The following is a 23236-nucleotide window of genomic DNA, read 5'->3' on the forward strand; positions in this document are numbered from 1 at the left end:
GGGGGCGGGAGAGGTGCGGCAACTGTTTATAAGCACCCGGGGAGGCGGGTTCCTGCAGGAACAGACTTCAGTCCTCGTTTGGTTTCTGTGTTAATGAAGAAAGGGGAAGCTCAGCTTCTCAGAGCTCCTCTCAGCCTGGCGGTTCATGTTCCAATGACAATGGCCACAGGGATGCGTCAGCGGGGATGGTCGCAGGGGCCTTGCAGAGGAACTCGGTTAATCACTTTGACATTAATTTACGAGCTCTCCCTTCATAAATTCAGTTTTACTGCATACTCTAAAGTAACGGGATCAAGTTCAAGGCCCTTAGTGTGTTGAGGGGCCTTGCTCGGACGTGGGGCTGGACGTGGGGCCAGACGACCGGGCTAACAGCTGGAAGCGGAGGCGAGCTCGCCACGCGCCGGGAGGACTTGGAGCTTTTCAGCCGGTGCAGGCGCCCTGCTAGATGTGGAGGGTCCCGGAGGCTGGCGCCCCAGGCGACAGGAGCACATGGCGTCTTGCTTGTGAGTCGTCATTTTGTGCCCCTGCTTCTGACAGTGACGAGGAAAATGATGTGGAAGGCCATAATTTCAGAGGCCGGGAGTGTGTGTGTGTGTGTGTGCGTGTGTGTGTAAGAGCAGTCTTAAAAGATCTTCAAAATCTGATATCCTAAAAGTCTCCATCAAAGAACAAAAGAAAGGAAGCCTTTTGATTCACATTTGCTGTTCCAGATGTCCACCACACCGTCTCCATGTAACTCCTGTCTCCACTGAACTGGGGGGATTCTACACACTACTTTCCAGCCTTAAAAGGCCAATTTTTGCCCACTTTCCTCTCTTCCTGCCAGTCCCAACTGAAATTAGTGGAAAGAAAACTTGATGGAGCTCTCACTTTGAACAAAATCGCCTTATTGTGCAAGCAGGACCATCTTTATCCAGCTCTTAGCCACTCGGGCTAATTCCAGAGACCCTGTGGTTTCCCACCTTCAGCCGGGCACAGGCAGCCCCGTGGGGGGGGGGACGGACAGGAACATGTAGTTAAGTACACCAACCAAATTTGTGTTTCTTGGAAACTCAACTTTCTAAAAGGAACTTCAAAAGTAACTTTTGTAACTAAAGCTTCCATTAGAATTATTACCCTCTGCCCCCCCCATCCAAAAAAACAGGGTCACTCTCTCCTACATGCCCAAGTCTTGTCTTAGAGTTAGTCACACATTTAAGTAAAAGCCCACACCACCCCCAAATTACAAAATAGACTCACCCTTGAGAGGGCATCTGCAAAGCATCACCAGGAAGAAAGCTCCCGGGCGCACGTTGCAAGACTCATTTCTCCAACACAAGGCGAGCCTTCCCTCGGCCGCCATCCTTATTCCTCTGTGCATTTCTTTGGGGGGTTATTTAATGAAAAACACGCCATGTTTTGCTTTAAGCTGAAGCCCCGTTCTAGACAGCTCTGCTTTGGGGGAAAGTGTTATCATCTCATTTCCTTCCTGCAAATTAAAACAAATGAAGTGTGGCCCGGTCTGAGAGGGTAGAGCTGTTGCGGGCCCCGCGCCCTGCCTCCGCGCTGGGGAGGCTGCCCTGGCTACGATGTCCAGGTGTCCTCAGGGAGCCGCAGTGGGCTGGCAGCAGATGCTGCGTTTTATGGGCGCCCGACTTGGCCTCGGGGGATCCAAAGACTTGAAATTCCGCTCCTCGTAGGGTAGATACTGAGGGCCTTCCACCTGGAGCTGTCAGCGTCGGGGACCCCGCCCCCACACACTCCTCGGTTTGGAGCGGTTCCACACCACAAGTCTCATCTCAAGGACCTCTTAAAGTCCCGACAGAAACTGCATGGTCCCTATGACCTTTAAACCATGACAACTGAACTCAGGACTGGCGTGTGCTCTTAGTGCAGAAGGGCCCCCCAGTCTAGAGGCTGGGCCTTGAGCATCTGACAGGCTGTGTGAAAGGTGGGACAGCTCTCTCTGAAAGCAGATCGCAGGAAACTCCTGGGGAAGTGTCACTGAAATAGGACACAGCCACAGCTGGGTTTCCTGTGGCCCCCACGGGGCAGGGAGTGGTAGAAATTCTCAAATCCCGAGGGTTTCCAGGAACTGGCCCTGGGCAGGCGCTGGCCGCATTCACAGGGCGTGGGCAGCGTGCGAAGGGTTTGTGTCATGTAAAACGGTGGGGTTTTCTGCTGTAGCAGGTTCACTGTGACTGGACAGGCGAGGGGTAGGAGCACACACCCGGGACGGGGGCAGGGGGAGCACGCCCTGCCTGCTGTGTACACCCCCGAGGCCGAGAACTGGGGGAGAACCGGCCCCACCCAGCAGATTCAGAATGCAAAAGGACACATTGTAGGGTGCGGTCACCTGTTGGCTGCCACTAGGAGAACCTGTACTCCTGGGCAGTCACTCTGCATATTTGAAATAAAAGCAAGTGGCAACCTTTGCATTTTTAACTTTTCAAAGAATTATGTCAGAAACGTAATTAAGCCAATGCCTATAAAAAGCAAGTCTACCAAAATAAACTAAGGCTTTCTATACAATATGGGCTCATTGTTATTTTTACCACATTTCATTTTTACAAATAGGCAGCTACTTATGGTTACAGTATTTTTATTCATATTTAAACATATTTTTACAAAATAAATAGTTTTACAAGGTAAGGAATATGAATGTATTTCTAATTAGTAAGGAGCTGGTGTTTTATTCTTTTTATGTATTTTTCACAAGTGTATTATGCGTCATACAAAAGAGAAGTTTTATTCCAAAGAATGAAAGTTAGGAAAACCCAAAAGTAAAAAAAACAACAACAACAAAAAAGCAAAACATTTGAGGTGAGAAATAAATTTAATATAACAGCATAATGTGTTTTAAATTTAAAAATAAATTTAAGAAATTAAGGAATGGATTTTATTCTTGATTTTTTTCCTCTTTTGTGAAGCTGCCTGATTTTTTTTGCCATGGGAGTTTTAAGATTTTAAGCTCATACACCTTGAGTTGAGGAACAGCTTGAATGACGCATTTTAGAGCGAGGCTGTGACTCACTAACGTTTTAAGCGACTGTAATTTTCCGGCATTTACTTGAAAATGTTTTCATTCCATCTTCTCCATGGCAGCCCCCAGTGTGCCCTAACTGTCTCACAGTTACAGTGAGTTACAACTTTGATAGACTTGATGATATGGAAGGGCTTGGGCCACATGAACCCCTCCTACCCCTGGGGCCCAGGGGAGGAAGGCTTGGCCTGTCGGACTTTAAAAGGAGGCAGGTGCGGGGCTGCGTGTCGGGGCAGAAAATACAGGCTCTTGCAGATCTCAGAGCATCCCTGCTTCACACCCTGCTCGCTTCTCTGCAAAGGTATGAGTGGAATGGCTTTTCTAGAAAAGGCTTCCACGAACATAAAGGCATTCCTTTCCCTGGGAGTCCCCGCCCGTCTTGAACTGGGCTTATTTCTCACATCTATTCAATCTGGCATTTTTGTGAACATGTCAGAGCACACTATAATTTTTCCTTTTTTTTTTTACAAGAGGCATATTTATTAAAACGCTTTCGCTTTCCCTGCCAGATGCGTACAGAAGTCAAGATTTGATGTCCCCAGCTTGCACATGCAGACTCTTCAAGATGGACACTACAATATTAGGTTGCCATAGTAACTGCTGTTAAGTTTGCACCGTGCTGCTGACCACCTCAAAGCCAACTTGCCTAGGAATCTCATTTCACGTTCTAGGTCACGAAAACGGTGCTGTTCGTTTAGACAGGAAGTTATCTAGCACACGCTTCACTTTCCATGTACACGCACACTCTTTGTTAAGACTGTTTATGTTACCATTTGTAAATCTAACAGCCCTCATTCTTCACAGTAACCTTTGATCTTAAACTGCTCCGAACACCTTTTTTGGTTTGTGCTTGTTAAAGGTGGCCCCCAATGGTTAATAACAAGGTAGACACAAAGACGTTTTGCTGTACTTTATTGAAAAATGTCAGCCGATATACCTCCTGCCCATCACACCTGCACCTTCCGGGAATCGTGGTTCAGTCATGAGACTCGTGAGCATAAACGTGATCCCTCAGGCTCATTTTATGTGCACTCCCCCCAAGGGCTGCTCATGAAGGGCAGCTAAGTGCGGTTGGGGGTGAAGGGTCCATTCCTATGACCCAGCCTCCCGGCTGCACCAAAGGTGCCCCTAAATTTGCAAATTGCATCTCATACTGTAAGGCAGTGAGCACCCTGCTAGGGAAGGAAGCAGATGCTCACGGTGACGCTGGGTTGGCAACAGAGCGTCACGTTTTTGCAGCCAGTCCATGAAGGGGCACTTGGACTGCAGAACGAGTTAAAGACACGTGAAAAACCTTTTCACTCAGAAAGGTGGTGTTGCCTGAAAGGAAACCATTTTTGAAAAATCAGCAAAGGGGACAGTTTACAGCGCAGAGAAAACAAAGCTGGGGAATCAAAGCCTTGATCCCCTTTGGAGTCAAGATACAACTTTTAAATGGTCAAATCATGGGGTAAAAACATAAAAGTAAAACAAAAAGTTGTAAAACACTGCTGGTGCTTTGTAAAAGATTTGTGTCTCCCTGTGACGGTATGTTCACATGGAGCTTTGCTGAAGACAATGTGAAGACTTTCATGACACCCTGTGGGCACGGTTTCGTCCACGCAGCGCGGCCCTCAGAATACTTTCCATATTGCACATGCACTCTGACCGTATTGGCGCTACTGGTAGCGACTGTGAGCCTGGGGAGCTGCAGGTCTGTGTGGGCCAGACGGACTTGGACTTGTACTCAGACTTGACAAGAGCAGCCAATCGCATTGGGCACCTAAATCATCCATGTGTCCATCTCATAAAATATCTGGCTACACACACACACACACACACACACACACACACACACACACACACACACATATACTTTTGGCATTTAATGCTTATTCAGTATTCTGAAGGTGCTATTCTTGGTTAGGAGGAAGAGCTTTTGAATGTGTTTGAGAAGCATGCTTGCCCCGTTGGTCTCAGCTTGTTGATTTGGGTATTAAAGACTTAAAACAAGTTTTAATGAGACTCACGCATGACTTTTAAAGACAGACTTGTCTACTCATGGGACTTGGAATAATGACCTTCTGCCTGAACCTAAGACTTAGCAAGGGCTCTGAATACAGGGAGTGTCCCCGCCTCCCCCCGCCCCCACCCCACCCTGCATATCTGCCCACATCAGGGCGCTTTCTTCCTTAGAAATGGAGACCGTTTACGGAGCCCACACTCCTTCATTCCTCCATTGGGACCGGTGAGCATCCCCGCGACAAGGCAGGGCCCCCGAGCCTGGCATCGAGGTGAGGACAGCAAGTGCCCCCAGCACGGGTCGTTTGAGGTCACAGTGGGACGGCGGGACGCCCAGCTCTACCCTTTAGGAAAGCCTGTTGCTTGGAGAGCGAAGCTCGGGCAGCCACCTCCTAGGCGGGTCTCAGTCCTCTGCACCGGCCTTTATGGCATCTACGGTAAAAATCTAAAAGTCGGCTGCGGAGTTCTATTAAAATAGTCGTCTCTGTATAAATTAATTTAAATCGTGCCTCTACAGCTCGCCCCTTTGAACTCGGCTGGGCGTCGTGAAACCGGAGCCCAGGAGGCCTGGCCTATGGCTTCTGGCTGCGGGCGGCCCCTGGACGCCGCGGTCCGGCCAGGCCGGGTCACCTGCCATGGGTGATGATGACCGAGGCGCCCAGGTAGTGCGGCAGGGGCGCGCCCGGCGGCGAGGAGGCAGCCGGGCCCGGGCCGGGGGGCCGGGGCCGCAGCGCGCCGGGCGCCGCCTCGGGGACGCCGGCCAGGGCGGGCGGGGCGGGCGCAGCGCCCCCCAGCGGCCCGCGCCGGGCCAGCACGCGGTGGTAGTTGAGCAGCACGAAGGGCAGCTGCGCCGGCGCGCCCGGGGGCTCGGGCACCGGCGGCGCGCAGCACTCGGGCGCCGCGCGGGCCAGCGCCAGCCGCGCCCCTTCCCGGGGGGCCTGGCGGGAGGCCTTGGCCGGGGCCAGCGCGGGCTCCTCGCGGTAGTGGCCGCAGCTCGGGAAGCTCGGCGGCGCGGTGTCCTCGCCGAACCTGCGCGCGGCGGCCGCGGTGGGCGCTGCGGGGACAGGCGACACGTTAGACGGGGGAGGAAGGGGACATAGCTACAGCCAAAGCAACCTAGGGGGCCCGGCGCCGACCCAGCCTCCCTTTGGCCACCCACCACCCGCGCGCTGAGCCCCCAGGGCGGCCACTGTCCCTGCCCTTCGTGAGTCCCAGGCCCACGTTGTCCAATCGCAAGATGCAGCTTGCAATGTTCCAGTAGCCGCACTGAGGAGTGAGCAGCAGGTGAAATTAACCTTAACGACATACTTAATACAACACATCCAGAATACTATTTCAGGGTGGGATCAGTATTTTTAAAGTATCCCGTGATTCCGTCTGTGAACGCAGTACGGACACAGCACGCCTCGTCGCACCGGCCACACCGCACTGCTCCGTAGCCACGCGTGGCCGCGGGCGGCCGAACTGGTCTGAGGCTTCCCGGGCCCTAGTGGGCGGTGGCCCCGCGCAGCCGCGATCTTTCCGGCTCATCCCACAGCGGGGGGGGGGGGGTGGGGGGGGGGAAGGCGCAGTGGTACCACCCGGCTCCCTGTGGGGTTTCATAACCAAAAAAATGCCTTCACTGAGGAGGTGCCTGCAGTCCCTGAGCTCCCTCTGTTTCTTACCTGAAGACAAACTGTCCTTTTGGAATATGAAAAACACTAGGAAATTTATCACAAATCGCCCCACATTAGCACCTTCGGTCCATTTTTTACCAAGTGGGTGATAAATGAGGTGGCTATTAACCTCTCACTTTCAAAATAGCAATTAAAAAAAATCCAGTGCTGTGTTGTTTCACTGGCCAATTTACACACACAAAGAAAAACAAGGCCCCAACCACCACGCCACCCTGAATGACTGGTCAGGTCTGTGCGCGGAAGCTGAGAAAAAGAATTCTCTCAAGTCACTCTCAAGCGGGCAACATTTTCAGCTGCCATCAAAACCCTTCCCTTTGTCCTTCCCTCCTGAGAGGCCAAGGAACCCTTTCTTGGTTATTCGGGGGCCTGAAGGTCAGTGGCTCCGGGGACGGGCCCAGGCCGGAAGGCAGGGTTGCACTGCCCCGGTGGCCAGCACGTTCTTTTCTTAAATGGGCTACTTTTGAACACCCTGTCCTGGCCATCTCCGAGGTCCGACCTCCCCCGTGTCCTCCACAGCCTTGTAAGGAGGGTCAGAGCACAGAGCAGGCACTTCCCAAAGCAGCCGGAGGAGGGGCAGATGCCCATCTGCCTCCAAAAGAGAAAGGCAGGGCGGTGGAGGCCCCAGGGAGGGCTCTCTCCTTACACGGGTGGTTCTTTGCTGGGGCATGTGGCACTTCTGCGGCACTTGGTGGCCCCCAGACGACATCTGCACTGCCTTGTCTCCATGCAGCACAGCAGCTGGGGCAGGGCGAGGCAGGACGCACCTCGCGTAGCCAGCCAGTCCTCACTCCCCGCTGCCCTCTGACTGGACTTGGCCCAGTGAGCAAACAGGAGGCTGCTAGGCCTGGGGCAGATGGTGGCACCTTCACAGAGGACCTCTGCTTGTCTGCCACCAGGAGGAGCTGGCTGAGGGGCCATCCCTGTCTCTGTAATGTGGGACTCGCACATACGTGCTGACCCGGCGCTGTGGTGTGAAGAGCCCTCAGGGAGGCATCTCCCGTGGCTTACGATCCCGTTTTCGGATGAAGAAACTGAGTCCAGGGGGGCGGGGAGGCAGGGAGAGGCAGGGCTATGCTATCTGCCCTGGGCTGGCGAGTGGCATTTCTGTCCCTGAGCTCATGAATCTCTACCACTGTCTTCTGTGGAGCATGGGACTAAAGCCAACAGCCTCCTGTGTGCTTTTCTGGGTGGAGCAGAGCGTACATAAGCTTGAAAAATAGAGGCAGCTGGGCCATTCTCAGGACAGGGAGGCTGGTTGTGAAAATCCCTTTGTCTCCTTTTGAGGGAGTAAACGAGGTGAGGACTTGGTGGAGCGTGCTGACCGCTTGGTGTCCTCTGCCCTTTGTCTTGTGACGTGTGCCTACGGGCACTTGGACTCAGTCACCCAGCCTCACCCAGCCTCACCCACCCTGGTGAGGTGCTCGCGCCAAGAGCAGGGAAACCCAGCAACGCCTACTAAGAAGCAGAAGGAAAAGTCTGCCCAGACCGCCAGGGTCCCTGCCCCACATGCAAACTCGACCCACCTTCATAGTTCGGTGTGAGGTTGTGCCGAGCCAAGCTCACTGGTGGCTCGGAGAGGTTTTTTGCAGAAGATGGGCTGCTAGGCACTAGGGGGTTGGCATAATGCCACTGGCACTCGCCGCCGGTTGGCAGCGTGCTCAGGAAGAAGCGTGCCACCTCGCACGGGGACCCTTGGGGCTGCCCGAATTTGGCCGGCAACTTTGGCTTCTTGCTGCCGAAGACGTGCGAGTCTAGAGGGAAGTGTCCGTAATGGTAGGAGAAGGGCAGGCTGTAGGGCGGGGCGTACAGCAGGTCGCCGCCTTCTGCATGGAGCGGCTGCTCCGGGGGGGCCGCCGTGTCCGCCGGGGGACTGGCTCTCCAGCTGCCGAGCTGGCCGCATTCCAGTTTGTCCATCGGGAACGGGCTGTAGTGCTGCGTGGCACATGGGACAAGTGAGGGACACCTGCCTTCCAGCCGTATGAGGTCTGAGCCCACGGTGCCCGGCCCCATCCCAGAGCTGGACCACCCCTGGCCACCCTGTGAGGTCCCACTGGGGACCCCCTCTGACCCACCCCCTCCCCAAGCTGACAACACACCACATATGTGCAGGCACCTGCTGTTTCCGAGGACTTGCAAACTCAGAAAGGAGAAGGGAAGGCTTTCATTTTTTAAAATATGCTGTGGGGAAAATTCAAGGCCCCAGTGCTCAGAAAACGCCTGCGGGGGCTCAGCAGGCCCAGGAGCCTTCCTGGGGAGACCTCGCCAGGCACCCCGGACGGCAGGCCTGCATGTTCAAGCCAGAGGGACTCTGCTTCATTCCGCAGGGAACGTTCCGGGCCGGGAAGCCCCGCTGGCAAACCACGTGTCCCGAGCCCCTGGGACGGACGCCACCTCACCCATCCCTGCAGGATGGGGTGCATGTTACCTGCGGGGGGTAAGGGTTTGTCCGCAGCTTTGTCTTCATCTTCGTACTTTTGGGTTTCGCTAACTTCCTAGTTTCTTGTGAGGTAGACAAGGCAGTCCTCCAGGAGTCCTGGGACTTTGACGTGGACACCTGGTCCAGAGACAGCTGCAGCTCCTTGTACTCAATGTCCCTGAGAGGCAAGAGTGGGGCGGGCTGTGTCCAGCGGGCTGGACGCAGAGTGGCCCTCCGGGCACCTCCCCTGAGCGAGACCCTCCTCAACGCTCCAGTGCATCACTTCAGTGAGGCCAGGTGTGGGTGGGGTTGGAGGAGAGGACAGGTCGCCCCGATCGTAAAAGCCACCCGGCAGCCCCGAGTCCCCAAAGTGCTGAGTGAGGGCATTGTTATTCAGCAGAAACAGAGGGGGGGTGTGGCTCTCCCCCATCCCGCAGGGCCCCACAGGCCCACTAGGAATGGGGCCCGGGCCCCCAGGGAAGGCAGAAGCACTGCTTATCAGAGTGTCCGTGGCCCACCTGTTTCTCTACTAGCGCCAAGGAGGCTTGAGTCGGGGCACCTTGAGGGTCCAGGAGCCCAGTTTCGTCCTAAACAGCCACCTCAGTGCCGTCCTATACTCCGGACGCTTGTTCGCTCAAAAAGTGTTTAGGAGGCTAACATGCTTTCTTCCCTGCAGTGTTGCCAAAAATCACTCTACTTCTAACACAAACACAAACACAACAACAAACAGTAGTCTGGCCTCCTGTGAAAGAAGGTAGAGCGGAAGGCCTGCTTAGAGCAGGCCAGGGGACTGACTGCAAGTCTCTCAAGTTCAGGGTTACAGCCAGGTGCCAGGTGATGTAACACGCCATGGTGTGGTGGGCAGGGAGTACTGTATGGTCCCAGCTAGACCTGGGTCCTGTTGCTTCTAATGGTCTTACAAGTATTTGCCATTGAACTTGACTTTCTGGGGTTTTGAAAGGACCAAATATTCACCATCATTTGCAGTAGGCTGTACAGGAAGACAGGCTGAAAATGGGGCTGTCCCCTCTCCCAGGTGGCAGGAGCATGCATAATGACCCGGCCACACGTGGGCACACACAGCAGAGGTTTGCATTCCTGGTCTGGGACTTGAGCACCCCCACCCTCCCTCTGGCCGCAGGGACACCCACCCTCACCTGGGTCCCAACCCCTCCTAATCCACGCCCAGAGCAGGGCGCCCCTTTCCCGAGCACGCAGCCGCCCGAGCTGAGTGCTGGAATAGCTTGGACCTTCCCAATCAACCAGAGCGTTCAGATGAAAACAAGACAGGAGACAAATGAACGGTTCCAGAGAGAGGCGGGTGTGGAGAGAGAGAAAGAGAGATGGTGCTTGTTGGAGCGATCTGATGAGGGGCAGAAAGAGCAAGGAGAGAAACAATACGTCTGACTTACGTGAGCACATAATTGACACTCACGATGCAGTGAGGCCGGGAGGAGCGGCTGTTGTGCACCACGGTGGCGTAGCTCTGCACCCACACCCAGCCGCCCAGCTTGGACAGCAGCCGGTAGTACTTGGTGGTCACCTGGCCCTTCACCAGCACTGCAAGCACAAGGGGACACGAATCCCGAGGGACAGTTAGCAGGCCCTGCCTTGGGGGACGCTGCCCCTCAGATGAGCTACCACCCGGGTTCTGAACCTGTCTGGGGTCAAGGATACCTTGGAGAACTTGACAAAGAGGGCAGCTTCCTCTGCGGAAGCTGTATGCTTGTGCGCACACGCACACACTTTTGCCCATGATTCCCAGGGACGGAGGATCAACCTCTCCCTCCCTGCTAAGGGCTCTCATGTGAAAATTGCTGCTTCCATTGGGAGAAACAACCAGCCCCCAGACCACGACTGCACCTGCCAGTGATAAAACTGGATTTGCTTTTTGGTCTCCAAAATGCCACAATTACGTGATAACCAACCCCCAAACCCTTAATAGGTTGGGGGAGGGGTGGGGAGGGGGCGATGTAGCTATTTCAGCAAAACTGTGAGTCGAGGGCATTCGACGAAGCCCCGATTGCCGCTCTTTGTGGCTCTCCGGAGCAGGGCATGCTTGCCGGGAAGCTGCTCCTCCGTGGCCATGTGCTTCCTTCCCATGAGCCCCAGTTTTCCTCAGGCCCATTGATTTCCTGTGCTGCTCACACAGAAGGACCTCGGCTTGGCTGCCTGGCTCCTGACGCTGCGGACCCAGCTTCTCTCTACCCACAGCTGCGCACGCCAGGCTGCCGAGAGCCTGGGTGTGTGCGTCACCGCCCGCCACTCCTTGGGGCCTGCAGGCGGGCAGGTGGCAGAGGGGAAGGTGGCAGAAACTTGGGGTGGGGGTTCATGGAAAGGAGGGAACCCGACTTAATCTTCTCCATGGAGGGAGAGGCCAGCGCAGGCCTGAAAAGTCACCCCTGGAGGCTCTGGTCACTTGTGGCCATAGGACATTCCTGCTCCGGAAGGCAGGCCTGGTCCCCGGGCTCTGGCTAGCAGCCACCCCAGCAGGGATGTGGGGAGCTGGCCAAATTCTGTGACTGCAGGAGCTGCTGCTGAAGGAACCCCCCCGGAGACTCCAAACACAGAAGGTCAACCCTCCTCTGTGCCCCTAGGCTAGGCCCCCACGCCCCTCCACCCGGGCCCTCTCTGAACTCTCCACGGCCTTCCATGACTTGCTTTAACATAGGTGTGGCTCTTTATCATCCACTTGAACACCCGCAGACAGATGTTCTGGTGCCAACATGGTAGTCAAGGCGTCGTCAGCCTTAATTTAGGAAGAGTTCAAACAGATCGAGGAGAACACTGAGAGAAGCAATACGGGCGAAGGACACAAACAAGCAGCTCGCCCAAGACTGCGTGTGGATGGCAAGCACGTTTCAACTCATTGGCTTAACTCGGTGCGGGACGCTGCCCCTAAAATCAACAGACACTTAAAAAGAAACATCCAGGACAGGGACATCTGTGGAGACCCTGGTCACCGGGGGATGAGAGGTGCTGGGTGTGACGGCTCATGGCCAGGCTTCCTCTTGGGATGAAGACGGTGCTCTGCCCTGGCTGGTGGGGCTCAGTGGGTTGCGCTCCGGCCTGCGATCTGAAAGGCGGCCCATTGATTCCTGGTCAGGGCACGTGCCTGGGTTGCAGGCCAGGTCCCAGGTTGGGGGCGTGCAAGAGGCAACCAGTCAATGTTTCTCTCCCTCTCTTTCTCCCTCACTTCCCCTCTCTCTAAAATTAAATAAGTAAAATCCTTTAAAAATGTTCTGGAATTAGGTAAAAGTGATAGCTACACACCACTCTCAATATACTGAAACCACGGACAGCCATTAAAACAGTGAATTTCATATTATGTGAACTTTCATATTATGTAAAAAAAAAAGAAATGACCGTGGTGATGCTAGCTGACCTACGGCCAGGAGCACCGTCACGTGCTGGCGGAGGCGTGCGTTGGTGGGGTCCCCAGGCCACCCCCAGACACTGGCTCCACGGGGCTGAGGAGGGGTGTACAGAGACCCCAGGCCAGAGAGATCCGCGGTGCCCTGCTTATAGCTCAGGACACGGGGAGGGGAGGCTTCGCTGTCCGACGGCGGGGAAGGGGTGAGTGAGACCGGAGTGCCCTGCAGCCAGTCTGGGACCAGTGAGAGTGTGGGATATTCCGGGCAGGTGTGTTAGGTGATGCGAAATGGGACAAGACAGGAAACTGCACCCAGTGACAAACCAGTGACGCGGAAGTGTGTGTACACCTCGGTCCCCACCTGGCTGTGCGAGCTCCGGCCAGGTGCTCTGACCCCCATTTCTCCCAGTGGCCACTGTGGGCAGACAGAACAGCATCTTCCAGAAGGTTCTGTGCAGCTACATATGGGGGTGGCCCAATTAGGGGAGACTTAACCAATTGCTTATGGCTCCCAAAGAGAAGGGACATGGTCACACTGAGGTCCCACGTGTGGATTTCCTGGGAGGTCATGCTTTCTTTAAGAGAAATGCTAATCCCTTCCACTTTGAACTCTGTCCCTGGCACCCTGTGTAAAGTCCCCATAACAACATGTTCAGTAACTTTCTTTTTAAATTTTGGTAATAAATGATATCATTTTTTTTAAAGCCCCAAGGAGTAAGACTGCACACATTCCCTGTTCCTCATCTTGTACGTTTCCCTTCCTGGTGTTTACACAACATTCCCAAAACCTATCGGCAGTGATCACAGAGCTGGACATCATGAAGCCCATTCATTGCGAGTGTTTCGTGCGAGGACTCGCACGGCAGCGGCTGCCCGGATTTATTTTCTCTGACCCTCCCCGAATCTGCAGAGACAAGGCTGAGCTGCAGAGCACAGACACAGACACTGGACTTCTTTCCGAGGCTGCTCTACGGCCCCTGGCGAGAGTCAGCACGTCAGCCCAAGACGAAATCCTAGATGCTGAGTCACAACATTCTTCAGTTCGCTCTCGCTGTCCACACAGCTGGTCGTCCCGATGAGCTGCCCGCCATGAGCCTGGGCTAGCGCCATCTATAATGAGTCCCTGCTTCTGGTAGTGGTGGCCGGGCAGGGAGGCGACGTCCCCACACCGTGAGCTCCTGAGGGCAGCGGCCCGGACTTGGCACCTCTATGCTCCATCTCCAACATCACGGCTGATGTTGGCTCTGAAATCAGCGTGGCCCTGCCTAGAGGAAAGCTGGTGGTCCTGGTTTTCCGAGGCTGCTTTGGGATGGACGTTCTGGTTCCATCCATACGCTCCCCAGAAAAAGAGGCGGCTGCTTCCTTCAGATTCTTCCTGGAGGTACAGCCGTGACGAGGCACCAGCCAGTGGAAGGAAAGTGATGTTGGCCTGAGGCATCATTTCTACTTCTGATTGGAACTTGAGGAGCCGAGGACACCAAAAGTGCCAGTTGTGGGTGGAATAGTGTCCCCCCCAAAGGACATGTTCTACATCCCAACCCCCAGAACCCATGGATGTGACCATATTTGGGCCAAGGGGCTTTAAAGAGGTGATTAAGTTAAGGGTCCAAGAAGACAGGCAGAGATTGGAGCGTGCGGCCATGAGCCCAGGGGGGCCCATGGCCCCCAGCAGTTGCAGGAGACAATGCAGATTCACCCCCACAGCCCTCAGAGGGGGCACACCCTGCCGACACCTCAGTTTTGGCCCTTTGGCCTCCAGAACTGGGGGACAAATTTCTGCTGTTTTAAGCCACAAAGTTGATTTCATTTTGTCACAGTTGCTCCGGGAAATGGAACCACCTGCCACAGAAACAGCGGGAAGGGACCCAGGCCCTGCCCCCCAGTCCTCAGCTGGTCTGACGGACGGGGTCTCAGGGAGCATGCCATCGGCGAGGCTGCAGACAGTCCCGTGCTCCTTTGGGGAGCAGGCCTCGGGAGCTGCGTGGCCCCCCACAACCCTCCTGCTCTGCCTGCTGCCAGATGCAGTTTGGTTGATGAGAAGACATGGAAAGCCCCAGGGAAGACAGAAGCACTCTGGGGAGACCTTTCCACGAGGCCCCATCGGGGGACGTCTGCAAGGTAACACTGGCCTCTGTCCCCTTTGGTTTCGAGCTGGAGTGACAATCTACAGCCACAAATGTCCACCCAGCAATCCGGGTGACGTGTAGACCCCACTGTGCTTTCTGGGACTAGCTCCTGTTCACTGCTCACGGTTCCCATGGTGCAGGGTCCCCGTCCCTCATCTGCAAGACGAAGCCGCTGCCACCTGCAGAAAGCCTGGAGGGAGGGGATCTTCAGGGGAGTCAAACTGCACCGTCCACTTCCAGTCAGAGGCCGGCGAGGCCGTGGTGGAGGCCGGCATCCCGTGATGTCCAGCAAAACTCCTCACAGTGATGGGAAACTCCCTCTGTCAGGTTTGTCTTCTAGTTCAAGGCCTCTGCCCCGGAGCGGTCGCAAAGGGACGCCCATTTGCCATCTGTGTCCACAGACGGGCTCTGTCGGTGGCAGGGTGTCGATGGGCCATGTGGCCCCAGTGAGCCCCGGGCTCCATCCCCACGGCCCCACCTTGCCTGTTCCTGCACTCACGTGCCAGGCCTGCCCCTGGAGCGGCTCCTGCCTGTTGTTTAGAACGTGTCCCCGGGACTCTCCCCACCGCCCTGCGGTTTGTCCCAACGGCTGCCGCTTGAGACTCGTGGACCACACATTTGGGCTCCGAAGCTTCTGTGACGGTAAAATGTCCTGACGTTGGGCCCAGCCTGTGTGCTCCTCGGGGGTCTGGGCGTGGCCCACTCTGCCCGGGGCCGGCCCACAGACATCTGACGTGTTGCCAGACAGACGTCATGGTGCTTCCAAGCCCTGGTGTCCATCCATGGGCTGTCTGCCCAGGGTCCCTCCACACAAATCGTTCAGTTGACCGTCTTGAGCCCTCCCGCACCTGTGCGCCTGGCTTCCCCCGCCCACCCCCAGGACAGGCCAGTCAGCAGAGCACAGAGTCCCCCCGGCTCCTCCCAGGCAAGAAAGAGTCTCCCAACCCAACCCTTTCCCAAGAGCAGAGACGGTGGAGGTGGCTCCCTCAGGCCACATGACTGCGTCCTTCCTGCCCCGAGGCCCAGGCTCAGCAGGGCTGCTGGGAAGACCTGTGTTCACTGCTCCTGACAGAAGGTTCTGGGGGAGCCCAGCACAGTCTGATCGGACAACCCCCCTGGGAACCCCGGGCCCACACGGCCCCACCCAGAGGCCCAGGCACCAGTGCCCGTCTTTGGGGACCCAGCTCTGGCAGCCTGTGCTCCCTGGAGACTGTGCTGCTAGGCAGGTGCCTCCCTGGGAAGGCTGGTGCCGAGACTGACCAGGATGCAGGTGTGAGATCGCAGTCTGGTGATTAAGAAACAGGAACAAAAAACCTGTCCCTGACTCCGTGTCTCTGGTGCACAGAGACCTTCCCACGCTGCTGTGAACCTCGAGGGGCAGGAACAGCCTGGCTGTAACAGGTCTCTGCCTCCAGTGCCTCGGGAGGGGGAGACGGTGACATCCTAGTGACGGCCTTGCTCACTGGGTCCCCGGCCACACGGAACGGCAGGTGGAGCAGCCCCTGGCCCTGATGTCCACCTGCAACATCAGTGACTTGTCCTCTGACTTCACGACCAACAGAGCAAAGCAAGGACGGAGGACAAGCCACCTGGCCCCTTGCACAGATCTGGCTCCGCCGAGTCTCTGCAGCCCCTTAATTAGCCCCCCGGACCAGCCACGGGCGTGGTGGGCTGCACGGCGAATGGGGGGTCCCGCTCCCCCCCAGTGTCTTGCTGCCTCAGCTTGGATTCTAGAAGTCTCTCTTCCTGAGGCACTCCAGCCCAGTGGCCCCCACACTCCCTCTGTCGGCAAATAGAATACGGTCTGTCCACTCTCTCCACATGGATTCTCCCACCCTAGACACCTGCAGTCTGCCCGGAGCGTCCCCAGCCAGACGGTGGGCAGTGGTCAGAGGCTGCCCGCTGCCTGGGCGCAGTTCCCAGCTCTGCCGCCGCCCTGCTGTGTGACTGTGGGCAAGTGGCTTAATGTCTCTGAACCTCAGCATCCCTGACAGTAGGAGGAGGACCACAAACCTGAGCCTTTCCCTCCCTGGGTTGAGCAGTTACTTACTGGTCAATGGCTGCCCGACCATGGCCAGGGCTCTGTGTTGGTGCTCCAACTCCACACCGCGGCTGTTACTCGCAAATGGTGCCCAGATGTCCCAGAGGCATTTTGGTTCCAAACCCACCATCTGGAGTCCAGCAGCTTCCGCCCCCTCCCCCATGCCGGCCAGAGTCTCGCCGGGCGTTCGAGAACTCAGCTGTGCTCACACCCAGGGTGCGAGGACTGGGCCCGAGGTTTGAGGTCTGTGCGTGCGTGTGTGCACACTGTGGACGATTATTGCACCACACAAGCAACGCTCCCCCGCCCTGTCCACAGCACCGCCCTGCTGGCTCGGGCTGCCCCACACCCACCCGCGGTGGGGGCCATACTCACAGAGGTGGTGTGCGTAGCGGAGGTGGAAGGCGTCGCAGCCGTGCACGTGGTGGTACAGGGTCTTCTCGATCAGGTCCTGCGGCTCATAGCCCGTCAGCTCCGTCACCCTGCGGGGGGCCGGGGGGCGGGCGGGCAGGAAGGTTGATTTTGGGAACTAAGAATGATCTGTTTTCCAAGAAGAAAGGCTTTGAGCTGCAGCCTGAGGCAGGGTGCAGCCCCAGGCACCAGGGGGATGTTCCGAAACCACCGGCCACAGGAATGCTGGGGGCGGCCTCAGGTCGCCCCTGCTCGGGTGAAGCTCATCGGAGGGGCTTAAGCGTGGACTTTGGTGCCCCTGCTGAGCGGGAGAAAGCTGCCCAGGTGGGAAGCAGCCCGATCTCTGGGGACTCTTGGGGGACCCTTTTTAAAAAACGACTGTGGTAAATAATTATAACATAAACTTCCCCATTTTAACCATTTTTAAGTGTGCAGTTAGTTCAGTGGCCATGGTTCCCTTCGCTATGTTACCTGACCACCCCCACTTCCATTTGCAAAACTTTTCACCACTCCGGACAGAAACTGTCCCCGTTACATAAGTCCCTCTTCCCTGTCCCCCACGTTCCTGGCAACCGCTACCCACCGTCTGGCTTTGCCTACCCCAGCTGTCTCATCTAAGCAGAATGATACGATACTGGTCCTTTTGGGTCTGGCCTCTTTCATTTATCATAGTGTTTTCAAGGCTGGCCCCTGTTGAAGCGCGTCAGAACGCCATTCCTTCTCACGGCTGAGGCCTACGCCCTGTACTCGGACCCCGCCTTCCGTTCATCCGTTCATCTGACACTGGGCACTCGGGTTGCTCCTACACCTTGGCCATTGGGAGTGAGCCTCCAGATCTCATCCACACCGGACGCCGCTCCCTCCCAGCTGGGCTCGGGGTGGCGTCTGGCTGGTGGTGTCTGGACGGGAGTGAGGGACTGACCCCAGACGGCTGGGCCCCAGGTTGGGGGAGGGCTGCTGTAGACCTCCCAGGAAACAATGTAACACGGGAAATATGGTGACGGGAAGGTCAGCCTTAAGCTCACCAGAGCAAAGGAAACACGTTCCCAGGGCTTACGGGACCTGAGTGCAGGCGTATTAATCCCCTGCTTCGGCTCTTTGAAGGGAAGTGGCTGTCCCCTTCCAAGACAGCGTCACCTGTGCCCTTTGGGTTGCTCCGCCCACAGGTGAAAATTGCATGTGGCAAATGCACTGGGAGCCGTGCCCTCAGAGGAGGGGGCCCACAGGTCTTGGTGACAGATATTCAGGAACAGATGAAAGAGGGACGAGAAGGGATTCCAAAGGAGGCGAGGCCACGGGGAGAAGTGAGCAGGGACCTGAGGCCCGGCCAGCCCAGACCTGAAACATTAGCCATAAATTAAACGGGGAAACTTGACCTCACTTTTATTCCCGCACTCACTCCCCTTTCTGCTGAGTTCTGCACGGGCTCGGGTCGTAAATCTCTGAGAGCCTCACATTGCCCTGGACACGCTCACTGTTTGGTTACGCGCTTCCACTGTGTCCCTCCGGGGGCAGAAAGAAGCCAGGCTCGAGGTGGGCAGGAGCGGAACATGCACAGGCCAGAGCCTGTCGGGGCCCCGGGGACGTGTCCATGGGCCACCGAGAGCTTCAGGGCCCGCTGGAGTCCAGCTCTGTGTGGGCAGGAAAACTGAGCCGTCTGCTTCCCCCAAAGAAAAGCAGGCATCTCTCCGGTGTGGGGATGAAAGAAGCTTCCCAGACCCTTCGGACGAAAACTTCCAGAACAACAGCCCTGGACGTGTAAATGAATCAGAAACACGTGTATTAAGTTTCTCATCAAAGTGCACATGGCTGTAAAAAACCGAAGGCGGGGGAGGGCCTGGCAGCGTGCCCCCTGGTTTTTTCCAGCCCTCCAGTGTCTGAGGACCTGTCAGGGGATCTGCCAAACCCCAAACACCGCGCGGCCCCCGCACCCCCAGCAAAAGCACCAGCTACAGTTTCAAAGTGAAAGACCACAAAACCCCCGTGAACCGAATTTCAGGTTACGCTGAGTTCAGCTGTGTCTGGGGTTGTGCTGGGTGGGGGGCCGCTGCCCCAGTGACTGGGGGCCGCGGGACTTCCGGCCAGGCCCTCGCCGGGGCTCCTGGGGTTAGATGTGGGAGCTACCATCGCCGACCCCTCCCCAAGGTCGTGCTGACCGCTCCCCGCACCAGGGCTGGGCCAGCCTCTCAGTCCCTGGCCCCTCGGTCTTTCAAAGACCATGGGCCTACCACACACCGAAGGCCCGAGTGGGTGTAAGGAATTCCCAGTGCATTTCTGGCCCCTCCATAAGCACCCTCTAGATGACCGGGAGTTTGGAAAAAGCCTCCAGGCTCCCCAGGAAGCCTGCCGGGGCTCGGCAGGAGGCACGGCCTCTCTGGTGGGGACAGGAAGTCATCCTCAGGGTCACCACCTTTCCCCCCTACTCCCTGGGGGGCACGACCCTCACGCCCTCGCACAGACCAGCGCTGGTGTCGGGAACCCTCTTCCGTGAAGACTCCCTCCCTCTGCCCCGGCTGCAGAGCCGGGCGGGCCGAACAACTAAGACCTGAACTCTCCCCTGGGAGACCCCCTCTTCCCTGTCGTAATCCACCAGGCCTGGGGTGGGGGGTGATAGATGGTCAAAGGAAAACCAGGGGCAAACAAGGGGAGGTCCCCGCCGTTCCTACGATGCTTCTACACAGAGAACTCGGACAGCCCGCAGCTCCCTCTATCCACCGAGACGTGCCTCCGGGATTGGCAGGGACGTCCTCTGTACGACCTGCTCCCGACCCCCCACCCCAGCCTCGGTGCCGCCCGGCCCCCGCCACAGGAAAGTGCTGCCTGCCCGCGTCTGGCCATCCCCTGAGGCGCCGGCCACCCCCCAGAGTTACCTTTACTGCCTGCGTGGGGTTCCCGGGGGCACGGTCACACCCTGTCACGCCCGCCCTCGACCCCTGAGGGTTCGGAGGGGCCTGGCGATGAACTGGACCGATCCGCGTCTTCCCTTCCACCTCTAACCAGGGGGACTTGCTTTTCTTCATAAATGGTTAAAACGACCAGTTTTATGTTATGTATATTTTGCCACAGAAAAGTGACTAAAATCAACAAATCCCAGCTGCAGGATACACAGAAAACACAGGGATATGGACTTAGATGCAGATAAACATAGACGTGGGTCAGGGTGTGGATACAGATTAGATACAGATATTTAGATATAGTTACAGATATTTCCTCTGCGGAAACTTGGCTACGCCCCCCCGGAGCTGGGGCTCTGAGCGCTCTGGTCAGTGCAGCCGAGGAGCCTTCTAAGAGGTTGGGAGGTGAAGGGACCCCCATTGCTGGTGTAGCAGCTTTTTACCTTTACAAATGCTTCCCATCTGTTACCTGACTGCACCTTTCCTAACCGCCCTGGGTAGCAGGGCGGGTGGGGGCAGGGCCGTTGTTTTATATATATAATTTATCTATCTATCTAGATAGACAGACATCAGCCTGGAGACTCCTCAGTCCCGTCTGTCACTGGTTCTTCCTTCCTCACGTTCCCCGCTGTCTCTGATGACAGTCCCAGGTTGGCGGGAACTCCCTCGGAGGACAGGAGTCAGGACAGCTGGGAGAGACGGTTCTGGGGACACTGTGCCTCAGCCTCCCAGCCAGACCCAGACAGGGCACCTGGCGCACCTGCAGTCACAGCTCCCCCGGCCACCCGGCCCCGCCCTGAGGCCCGTCACGTGTCCGCTCCCCCCCCCAGCCCTGCGGTGGCTGTCGTGGCCCAAACGGCCTCCCGCAGCCCGAGTCCAAAGGGCCCCCCGCAGCACAGGCGACTCAGTGCAGAAACCCGTTTGCTTCAAAGTCCTCCAGACCGGACAACGACACAAGGCGGAATCCCGACACCGCGAGCCGCCAAGGGGGCTGCCTGGTGCCCACGCACGTGTCTCCCACTGAAACCCCAGGGAGAGAGCGAAACCGCAAACGAGAGTCTGAAGGCACCTGCACGCTGAAGAGGCCGCCACGCCCAAGGATCAGGCCGACTTCTCTTCGAGTCCTGACCGGACTTCGCTAAAACCCCTTTGTGAGTCGCCTGCCCGGTGTGGCAGATTCCCTGCTCATCTGCGTCCGACAGAGCGGCCTCGAGGGGCCCCTCTCCACCAGCAGTGCCTTCCGAGCTCCTCGGCGGCGGCAGGTGCCCAACTCACCTGGAATCCAGGAATATCAGCTTCAGGTCAAGGCTGGCCCTGAACATGAACATGTTGCTGTGCAGCTTGATCTCAGTGATGGCGCTGGGCGGCAGCGACTGGCCCACGGCCACCAGCCCCACGATCTGGTAGCACGAGTCGTACAGGGACATGTCCAGCATGTACTGCCTGATCTTCAAGTAGCCGCTGCAGTGGATGACCTGGGAGGGCAGAGGGCGGGGTCAGCCAGCAGCGGCCGGGGTGGCCCGGCACCCATTCCTCCCGGTGGGGGGTCTGCCGGGTTCCCCAACGTGCTGGACGGCCCCCAGCCCGGCCCCACTGAGCGGCGTGGCCAAACGCCCCACGCGCTGCTCGGGAGGGGCGAAGCCGTTCTTCTTTCTTAAGAAAGAGCATCGCGATACAAGGCGAGGGTGGTCCTCCCTGACTCTGTTCGCAGAACTCCACGAGTCAGGGCTCTCTGACGTGAGACAGATTTACACGTGATCAACTCATCGCCTCCCTTCCAGTAGATGGCGCCACCGCGGGTTACTGGGGAAGCCGATGTTTGTCCGGTCCTGTTCCCTTCCGCCGCTCTCACGCTTCTCTCCCGCTGGGACCGAACTTGGCATCTGTTAACTCGACATTGATACCACCTGACGAGCTTTAGCATCCCCGTAAATTCAGAATTCTCTCAGTAGAATCGAAAAAAGCTTCATTTCAAATACGGTTTTATTTTATTTATGATTCAAGGTTGTCTCCCCTTGTAATGAGCAAAAGCCAGAGCGACTGTCTGGAAATGTTTCTGTCACAGCCAGAAACCACGCAAGGGACTCCGTCGAGGGTTCCAACGGCGCACAGGGACATCGGTGGGGCCTTAGGCCTCCATTCTGGGGGCATTTGTACCAGTGACAGTCAGAAAAGCTCAAAAGCCTCGCCGTCACCTGTGACAGCGGTGACGAGGGCCCTTTTCAAAAGTCCCCTCCAGGATTCCCGCACAGGGGCGCAGCCCCCCCAGCAGGGACAGATCCGTAAGTGCTTCCAGTCTACTCTCCCGGGTTACAGATGAGGAAGCTGAGGGCAGCACCGGGGGGGGGGGTGTTTCGCTTAAGATTCAACAGTTAGCAAGCGGCAGAAAGGATGCGAGACTCAGGTGTCCAGGTGGGTGCGGGCTGGGGCTGGGGTTCCCCGGCCCCCACCCCGGCCCAAGCAGGCGGAGAGTCCGGGGCAGCAAACAGAAGCGTACCCTCCGGACTGGAAACCTGAGTGAGATAAAGTCAAGGGCAAGTGCTCGGAGCGGGGCTCCAAGGAGGGGCCTGAGGAGACACGGGGGGGGGGGCGCCGGATCCCGGGATGGGGGGAGGTGGGGCGTTCCAGAAATAGCACAGAGTCAAAGTCGTGAGGGCGCCAGACTGTCCCCTTTCTCTCGCCCCGCCCCGACCTGCCTGCCTTTTCTGACACTTAAACACTCCGGCAGAAACACCACCATCGCCTCCAGCTCCAGAAGGGCTGGGAGGGTCGAAGCGGGGTGATCAGCTCGGACACCCCCAACCTGCCCTTCTCTCCGGGAGCAGCCGACTCTGATGCCGAGGCTCAGTGTTGCCCACGGGCTCTTTGTGTGAGCAACCCCTGGATGCTGGAGTCAGCCATGGCCGGGGCCGCGTCTGGCCGAGAAGCTGGCCAGGAGGGAGCCGGGGCTGCTCTCAGAGGTGCCGGCCCGCCTCTGTGCTTGTCAGCTGGTGCCCTTGACCTCGGACCAGGGCCAATCCTACTCCCTGGGAGGCTGCTCTATCAGATCATCCAATTAGACTGTGAGGCTGCAGACGACAGCACCACTCTGCACTCAGAACGGGCTGTGCTACCGCCGTCTTGCAAGGCACTGTCCTGGTCTCCGCACCTGGTCAAACATTCCCATACCAGTGACATTTCAGCGCTCTGGACGCCCTCTGTGGGCTTGGACCCTGCCCCAAAACAAGGGCTCTCGGTTAAGTCGAGGGCAGCAGCCTGAGCTGAGTGCAGAGCTGA

At 57.2% G+C, this 23236-nt stretch overlaps 1 protein-coding gene across 2 annotated transcripts in view; it reads right to left on the reverse strand.

Annotated features, from left to right (window-relative positions):
* Window positions 1–2775: 2775 nt before the first annotated feature.
* The window catches only part of SIM2 (SIM bHLH transcription factor 2), a 44039-nt gene continuing 23578 nt past the window's right edge, over window positions 2776–23236 (reverse strand). For both annotated transcript variants that reach the window (XM_053657922.1, XM_053657921.1), the window contains exons 6-11: window positions 21236–21435; window positions 17031–17137; window positions 10528–10675; window positions 9125–9293; window positions 8223–8631; window positions 2776–6077 (exon numbers count right to left, since the gene is read on the reverse strand). In XM_053657922.1, the coding sequence (XP_053513897.1) occupies window positions 5650–6077; window positions 8223–8631; window positions 9125–9293; window positions 10528–10675; window positions 17031–17137; window positions 21236–21435 (1461 nt within the window). In that variant the 3' untranslated portion in view covers window positions 2776–5649. The remainder of the gene's footprint in view (window positions 6078–8222; window positions 8632–9124; window positions 9294–10527; window positions 10676–17030; window positions 17138–21235; window positions 21436–23236) is intronic.

The sequence above is a fragment of the Artibeus jamaicensis genome, unplaced genomic scaffold (genome assembly GCF_021234435.1).
Source record: "Artibeus jamaicensis isolate MK-2021 breed Jamaican fruit bat unplaced genomic scaffold, CSHL_Jam_final scaffold_474, whole genome shotgun sequence".
Classification (NCBI taxonomy): Eukaryota; Metazoa; Chordata; class Mammalia; order Chiroptera; family Phyllostomidae; genus Artibeus; species Artibeus jamaicensis.